Source organism: Bison bison, unplaced genomic scaffold (genome assembly GCF_000754665.1).
Source record: "Bison bison bison isolate TAMUID 2011002044 unplaced genomic scaffold, Bison_UMD1.0 scf7180017864030, whole genome shotgun sequence".
Taxonomy (NCBI): domain Eukaryota; kingdom Metazoa; phylum Chordata; class Mammalia; order Artiodactyla; family Bovidae; genus Bison; species Bison bison.
In genome coordinates, this window is record NW_011494602.1 from 5067539 (window position 1) to 5076591 (window position 9053).

General features: G+C 42.8%; 1 protein-coding gene across 1 annotated transcript in view; it reads left to right on the plus strand.

Moving 5' to 3' along the window:
• LOC104984492 (thioredoxin-related transmembrane protein 4-like) overlaps positions 1 to 9023 on the plus strand; it is a 69069-nt gene extending 60046 nt beyond the window's left edge. The window contains 2 exon segments of the mRNA XM_010834236.1: positions 5896 to 5959; positions 7585 to 9023. Of these exon segments, the coding sequence (XP_010832538.1) occupies positions 5896 to 5959; positions 7585 to 7949 (429 nt within the window). The 3' untranslated portion in view covers positions 7950 to 9023.
• Positions 9024 to 9053: the final 30 nt, after the last annotated feature.

The following is a 9053-nucleotide window of genomic DNA, read 5'->3' on the forward strand; positions in this document are numbered from 1 at the left end:
GTGTTTCTTCCAGTCCAGTGTTTCTTATGATGTACTCTGCATATAAGTTAAATAAACAGGGTGACAATATACAGCCTTGACGTACTCCTTTTCCTATTTTGCACCAGTCTGTTGTTCCAACTCATGTCCAGTTCTAACTGTTGCTTCCTGACCTGCATACAAATTCTTGCCACGTCTTCTTAATGTCTTCTGCTTCTGTTAGGCCCATGCCATTTCTGTCCTTTATTGTGCCAGTCTTTGCATGAAATGTTAATATATGCATTGCCCAGGAAGGGCACGACGTTTCCCATAGAGAAGTGATTTCCTGATCAAGTCTTTGTTTCCCATAAGCTTCACCATTACATCTTTCTTTTTTTCCATAATTTTAAAAGATGGGAAGTCAAAGTAGGACTGCTAGTTTGGTTTTTGTTTGCTGTCTTTATTGAGACTAGTAATGGTTGAAATATTTTTCAAGTGTTATTTTTTTTGTTGTTAATTAATTTATTTTAATTGGAGGCTGATCACTTTACAGTATTGTAGTGGTTTTTGACATACATTGACATGAATCAGCCATGGGTGTACATGTGTTCTCCATCCTGAACCCCCCTCCCACCTCCCTCCCCATCCCATCCCTCAGGGTCATCCCAGTGCACCGGCCCTGAGAGCACTGTCTCATGCATCAAACCTGGACTGGTGATCTATTTCACATATGGTAATAAACATGTTTCAATGCTATTCTCTCAAATCACCCCACCCTCTCCTTCTCCCAGAGTCTAAAAGTCTGTTCTTTACATCTGTGTCTGTTTTGCTGTCTCGCATATAGCATCGTCATTACCATCTTTCTAAAGTCCATATATACATGTGTTAATGTACTCTACTGGTGTTTTTTTTTCTGACTTACTTCACTCTGTATAATAGGCTCCAGTTTCATCCACCTCATTAGAACTGATTCAAATGCATTCTTTTTAATGGCTGAGTAATACTCCATTGTGTATATGTACCACAGCTTTCTTATCCATTCATCTGCTGATGGAAATCTAGGTTGCTTCCATGTCCTGGCTATTATAAACAGTGCTGCAATGAACACTGGGGTACATGTGTCTTCTGGTTTCCTTGGTGTGTGTGCCCAGCAGTGGGATTGCTGGGTCATATGGCAGTTCTATTTCCAGTTTTTTTGAGGAACCTCCACACTGTTCTCCATAGTGGCTGTACTCGTACCATGTTATTTTTCATATGTAACCCAAGGGCTCAGTTTTAGAAATGAAGTTTCTATATTCTATATAATATATTTCCGTATATTTTTCTGTTTCTATATTCTGCACTTTAAACCAACATGGGGAAGGCCTGTAAATGTACATCAGATTGCTCTGGTTGCATCACTTTCTGATGGAAACTCTGCTTTGAAGGATGGAAAATAGCAAAGCTGCGGACAGGCAGAAAAGCCATGGAATATACGGGCAGCAAACTTTTGCCTGTCTTATCTGATCTCCATTTCAGTTGCTGTAGATACTGTCTGAATTTTGCAACTTGGGTGAACCATTTTTCTATTGTGTTGGCCAGTAGTTCATTTGGGTTTTCCCCAAGATCTTGTGGGAAAACTGGAATGAACTTTTTTGGTCAACCCAGTATATGCTGCTGACCGCTTCCTAGCACAGAGCTTCCACAGAGAGGGTCTCCAGTATCAGGAGGTGTAGCTCTCACTCTCTATGAAAGATGGCAAATCTGTCTGCTCTCCTCTTTTAGATGCCTGGCTGTCTGCTAAGCTGAAACCTGAACATCTAACTATTGGAGGGAAGAGGGAGAGGAGGGTACCATTCCTGTATAGGCCCTGTTTGTAAACAGTGCCATGTTTAGTGGTTCAGAAAGTGTCCCATCACGAGAGAGTGGTTCTTTAGATTGGAAAATAGATCCTGAACTGATGGAACAAGAGGATTTTCCTCCCAATTTCTGGGAAGGATGATGGTGTAATGGAGTTATGTATGTAGTGTTAGAGACATGAAGCAGCCCTTAGTGGTAGACTGACCCCAGACTTGTCCTTTTGAGAGAATGCAAGTCATGGGAAATAGATGGGGAAACAGTAGAAACAGTGTCAGACTTTATTTTTGGGGGCTCCAAACTCACTGCAGATGGTGAATGCAGCCATGAAATTAAAAGATGCTTACTCCTTGGTAGAAATGTTATGACCAACCTAGATAGCATATTCAAAAACAGAGACATTACCTTGCCAACAAAGGTCCGTCTAGTCAAGGCTATGGTTTTTCCTGTGGTCATGTATGGATGTGAGAGTTGGACTGTGAAGAAAGCTGAGAGCCGAAAAATTGATGCTTTTGAACTGTGGTGTTGGAGAAGACTCTTGAGAGTCCCTTGGACTGCAAGGAGATCCAACCAGTCCATCCTAAAGGAGATCAGTCCTGGGTGTTCTTTGGAAGGAATTATGCTAAAGCTGAAACTCCAGTACTTTGGCCACCTCATGCGAAGAGTTGACTCATTGGAAAAGACTCTGATGCTGGGAACGATTGTGGGCAGGAGGAAAAGGGGACGACAGAGGATGAGATGGCTGGATGGCATCACCGACTCGATGGACATGAATTTGGGTGAATTCTGGGAGTTGGTGATGGACAGGGAGGCCTGGCGTGCTGCAATTCATGTGGTCACAAAGAGTCGGACACAACTGAGCGACTGAACTGAACTGACTGAAGTGAGAAAACAGTTAAGTGACTTGCCCAGGGTCATACAGCTGACAGGGTTGAGGCTGGTGTCCCGTAAGTCTCTTCTAGGCCCCCTTATGTAGCATTCTAGATGGCCCAGGTATCTCACAGGTGGGACTTACTCCCTCCCAGGCTTTATTGTAAATGCCAATTATTTGTGACTGGAAGGTGTTTCTTCTTTCCTTTGCAATGTGACCAAACCAAAAATTTCTGCTTCAGTTGGTATTAAGAAAGGCAAAAGGAAAAAGAAAGTCACAAAAAAGCATTATGTTCAGTGAATAGCTACTATAAGCATGTGGCTGTCATTTGGTTTTCAGACTCTGTCTTTTCAGGTGGAAGTGTTTTCCTCTTTGTTGTTCACATCAGTTTAAGAGCTTGGAGCTTGCTCCTCTCCAACACTCGGTGCTTCGTGCATCCCACTGCCCTGCACGTGGGTTTCCTCCGTCTGTCATTTAGGCGTTTCTCTGGATCCAAGCTCCAATACTTTGGCCACCTGATGCAAAGAGCTGACTAATTGGAAAAAGACCCTGATGCTGGGAAAGATTAAAGGCGGGAGGAGAAGGGGACAACAGAGGATGAGATGGTTGAATGGCATCACCGACTCAATGGACATGAGTTTGAGTAAACTCTGGGAGGTAGTGAAGGACAGGGCAGCCTGGTGTGCTGCAGTCCATGGGGTCGCAGAGTCGGACATGAGTGAGTGACTGAACAACAGCTGGATCCAACAGCCTCTGTGCAGCGTGGTGCTGCTTACATGAGTCAGACCACTGGTGGTGCTCATCCTCTCCTAACCGTGTCCAGGGCCCCAAAGGCCACCTCTCTTAAGTGGTCATTCTGGATCCTTCCCCACCCCCAGGACTGGTTGTTGTCTCTGTATCTCTGAAGTATCTATCAAAGAGCTTTCTTCATTTTTTTATGAGTTGCCTGATACATATTGCTTTACAACTTCTTTTTTTATCTTTTTCTGAACCCTTCCCCCAGATTTTAACATGATATCTTAAATGGAATGAACCAAGTATTAAGTAAAGTAATAAATAACTATGCATGTGGTAATAGTCAAAGTGAGTTAGTCATTTGATGTTTATAAAATTGAATCAAAAGGACATGACTTTAGATTTTTAAAAGTTTTGAACCCCTTTAATTTATGAAGTACTGTTCCTATTTTAAAGATTGGGCAGTTGTTCACAGTGAAGGTGAAGCCCAAGAGTTAGTTCGGTACAGGAGGACCAGTGCAGCCCTTCTCAATGGGCGGCTTCCTCCCACGCTGGTCTCTCTCTGCTGCGCAGTACTGTGCGGAGGCTGTGCGGAGGGTGTAGGGAGTGAGGGACCCCGACTGCCTCAGTCCCATTTCACACATCGTCCCATCAGTTTCATTACCGCAGCACACGATCCGGGTGTGGAACATGAGCCAGAATGAACCTTCCTCTAGGAAGCTTGTAGTTTATCAAGGGAAACAGCTTAGTAGTAGTAAGTAGAAAGTGAGTCAGTCAATGCTGCAATCAAGGTTGGAGGTGAGGCCAGTCACTCTTTAAAATAAGATCTAGTTCACATCATTGATATGTTTTCTCAGTTTGTCCCTCTAGTAATTTCTTCTTTAAATTATTATTATTATTTTCCCACTGCTTTTTTTTTAAATTTGAGGCTAACTACTTTATAGTATTGTGGTGGTTTTTGCCATACATTCACATGAATCAGCCATGGGTGTACATGTGTTCCCCATCCTGACCCTCCCTCCCACCTCCCTCCCCATCCCATCCCTCAGGGTCCTGCCAGTGCACCTCTAGTAATTTCTTACAGCACTCTTAGTAATTCTACACCCTGAAATACTCTTCCACATAATCAGGAGTTTCCCACTGGTGAGTGACAACCCATATACAGACTCATTTTATTTATCATACTGTTGTTCAGTCACCAAGTCATGTCCGACTCTACACGACCCCATGGACTGCAGCACTCCAGGCTTCCCTGTCCCTCACCATCTCCCTCAGTTTCCCAAGTTCATGTCCGTTGACTCAGTGATGCTATCCAACCATCTCATCCTCTGTTGCCTGTTTCTCCTTCTGCCTCAGTCTTTCCCAGCATCAGGGTCTTTTCCAGTGAGTCAGCTGTTCGCATGGGGTGGCCACAGTATTGGAGCTTCACCTTCAGCATCAGTCCTTCCAAAAAGTGTTCCAGGTTGATTTCCTTTAAGACTGACTGGATTGACCTCCTTGCAGTCCAAGGGATTCTCAAGAGTCTTCTCCAACATCACGATTCAAAAGCATTAATTCTTCAGTGCTCTGCCTTCTTTATTGTCCAGCTTTCATATCAGTACATGACTACTGGGAAAACCATAGCCTTGACTATATGCACCTTTGTTGGCAAAATGATGTCTTTGCTTTTTAACACTATTATCTAGGTTTGTCATAGCTTCCCTGCCAAGAAGTAGTCGTCTTCGGATTTCATGGCTACAGTCACCGTCCTCATTGGTTTTAGAGCCAAGAAGAGGAAATGTGTCACTGCTTCCACCTTTTCCCCTTCTGTTTGCCGTGTAGTAAAGGGACGGCTCAGAGATTAAAGCGTCTGCCTGCAATGCAGGAGACCTGGGTTAGATCCCTGGGTCGGGAAGATCCCCTGGAGAAGGAAATGGCAACCTGCTCCAGTATTCTTGCCTGGAGAATCCCATGGATGGAGGAGCCTGCCAGGCTACAGTCCACGGGGTCACAAAGAGTCGGACACGACTGAGCGACTTCACTTCACTTCTCAAAGGGACCAGATGCCAGGGTCTTAGTTTTCTGAATGTGGAGTTTTAAGCTGGCTCTTTCACTCTCCTCCTCCATCTTCCCTCATCAAGAGGCTCTTTAGTTCCTCTTTGCTTTCTGCCATGAGAGTGGTATCATTTGTCATAGTAGGGTTTTTTAAAGGATCACTTCAGACTTGGCTGAGAGTGTCTGTTTTCTTATACTTGCTTATTATTTTTAGTGGACTGTGTGTATACATTTGACTTTGTGACCTCTGTTTGAAATTAATAGTATTTTCCAGCATTATATCCACATTTGAAAAATAGAAAATTCTTAATTATACCCTTGCCTTGTTTTTTTGAGGACTTTTGACCAATTGCTCTGTATTTATCTATGAATATCTGGTTATAGAAGCAAGGCCTAACTTTAAGGTTGTTTGGTAATAAATGTTCTATTTATTTACTGTAAAATCACTGTTTTCCCTCCAGGTCTTGGTAGTAATATCTGAATGTTTCTACTTGCCACTTCCAAGGAATTTATCTGAACATTCTGGTAAGTATGACAAGTTTATGAGATAGAGTATCTTTAGAAGTCTGTGGTATGCCCTTCTGTGCTCATAGTGAATTTTCCTGTGGTTTGCTGGTGACCAAACATTCACCACCACCAAATTCCTTGAAATGTGTTCTCTAGATAGATTTGAGCAAGCATTCTTTTTTTTCCTCTCTTACATTAAAGAACATTTCAGTTTGGCCATTACTTTTTCCCTTGAATTGTATGCCTTTCATTAATCAGTTGACATGTTTTCCTTCATTCAAACTGGGATGAGCAAGGCAGGAGGGGAAGTGGCACTCACTGAGTTTCTCCTGTGTACCAGTAATGACTCTGAGCCATTAAAGCAGTCTTCCCAAATCCTTTCAGTACTTCACACTGTTTCTGGGACCAAATACCTCTGGATTTCCATGTTTTATTCCTGTTGTTTGCAGGAAGACTTTGTTTTTTTGGCCATACTTGTGTCCTGTGGGATCTTTCTTTCCTGACCAGGATTGTACCTGCACTTCCTGAAGGGGAAGTGCAGAGTCCTAACCATTGGACTGCTAGGGAAGTGTTGAAGACTCATGAGACTTTGTAATTGTTGAATTTTATGTGAATTTAACTAAATAAGCTTATATTTCTTTTTTAATTCTTAAAGTTTTTAAGGCTTTCAGACTTCCATATATAATTATAAACTATGTTATATTCCTTAGAATTCTTAAAAGTAACAAAATCCTGGTTTAAAGTAACTTAGGGGAAGAAAGAAAAATCTATTAGTTTACAAAGCTGAAAAATCCAAGGATGTTCTGGTTTCATGCTCAGCCCAAAGATGATCGCTTTCTGTCTCTGTGAAGCTGATTCAGTGGCTTTAAACAGCCCCAACTCACATTTCATCAGTTTAACAATCCCTGTAGAAGGAGAGAAAGTTATCCTCCTCACTCTGGCCAAAAATTCCTGGACAGGATTCCAACTGGCTCTGCTTAAGTCAGAGTTTGAACCAATTACCATGACCAGTGAGTGTTTTGCTGAGCATTCTACAAAGTGCATAACACAGAGCACAGAGGAATCTTTGCCCTCCATGCCCCTGGGCTGTGCCCAAGTCAGCTCGGTCAGCGAGTGTCCAGAGAGAGGTGGAGACACCCTGGATGGGGCGAGGATGCCATCCAGAGATCTGTCCTTTGCAGTAACATGGTTTCATGATGGAGAAATCCATCCTGTACCCCATTGTTTCATTTTACAGCAAAATGCAATCGACTGCTGAATGACCTTTTTAAAATTGAAGTATAGTTGGTGTCCAACGTTGTATTTGTTTCAGGTGTACAATAGAGTTGATTCATTATTTTTATAGGTTATACTCCATTTTAAGTTATGATACTGGTTCTATCTCTATGCTGTATATTACATCCTTGTATCTTGTAGATTTTATACCTTGTAGCTTGTACTTCTTTTCCCCTTCCCCTGTCTTGCCCCTCCAGTTGGTAACCACTAGTTTGTTGAATCAGTACAAAGCATTAGTTTGTATGAGTCTGTTTCTGTTTTATAATATTCATTCGTTTGTTTTATTTTTTTAGATTCTACATACTAGTGAAAGCATTTTGAATGCCCATTGTTTAATCAGAGAATGTTCCCCTCTCTTTCTTCCACAGAGCAGAATCTCAGGTCAGAGGAGGTTCATTTAACTGAACAGTTGCAGGATGTAGAGGAGGAAAAGGATGATTCAAATGAAGAAGAGAACAAGGACAGCCTTGTAGATGATGAGGATGAGAAAGAGGACCTTGGTTACGAGGAGGAAGCAGAGGAGGAAGAGGAGGACGGCCCAGCTGCTGGCGGGGACGAGGAGAAGAGTGATGCCCGGGACCCGGAGCCCCCGAGGGAGGCCCGGGAGGACGAGGGGTCCAGTGAGGTCGGAGATGACAGCCTGGAACAGCCCCGCCCGGCTGGCACAGAGGCGCTGGGAGACTCGTTGAGACAGCGCAGAAGTCAGCATGCTGACAAGGGACCGTCGGCCTGAGACTGGAATACAGACCAAAAGAATATGTTAACTTCCCCTTTTGTCTGCAGTTTAAACCAAATTCTTATTTTCTTTTTGAATGAGCAAGCTTCTCTTAAACAATAATCTTTAGCCATTTAGTCTCATGGCATTAAGCCTCGTGTATGTTAGGGAGAATCTTTCAGGCATGACAATCAGGATACAGAAAAGCAAACATGGTGCTGGGGTCTGTTTGGGGCCGGGGGTGAGCACACGTTTACTCGGGGCTACAGAGCTCTGACCAGAGAACGCAGTCCCCAGCGTCAGGAGCACTGTCACGGGCACAGACAGGGCTGCAGGCCCTTACCGTGAGAGCAGGGCAAGCTGAGCACCCTGAGTGTAGCAGCCATCTTGGTTCCTCTTGTTTGAATATTGATTTTTGTCAAACTGTAAGAAACATCAGGCCATCAGGCACCATATAAAGGGGTACTTTTTAGAGAGAGAAGTTGAGAGGGCCTTGGAGATTATTGTAGAAAAAAGCTTGGAAATGTTTCTAACTCTGAACCTCCCTTCTTGTGTTTTATTTCTTACCTTTAACATTTCCAGTTTTCCCACCATGGGCCTGTGGGCTCCCCATCCTCTGAACAGTACTTCCTCAGTGAGAGGACTCGGGCAGCAGTCAGCTTGATATTAGCTGTATTTATTTTGCCTTAAGGGTTTAGATAATCAAGCAGCACAGCCCATGAAGCCATGACTGCCAAGGGTCTCAAACAAAATGTTGTAACCTTCAGAGATTCAAAAAGAAGTAGCGGTTTTACAGGAGAGATTTTGGTTGTTTTTAGCCAAAACGTGGTATTTTTAAATTTTTTTCCAAAAGCTCCTTTAGCAATATTCTTTGAAGCCAGAAATCTCCTACGTCTTTGCCAGTACAAGGTAATCTTACGATGAAACCTTGAATACTGTATTGTTTTGTTTCCATTTCAAGGGGTTCCCTGGCTCTTGAACCAGTTTAATAATAACTGAAAAAACATTTCTGATTTTCCTTCACTGATACGCTTTTGATGAAAGAACTAATGAAATTGTGTATCTGAAAATGAAAGGTTTGATTTCGTTTCCTTCTTCCTTAATCTTGTAAAGAATTTTATT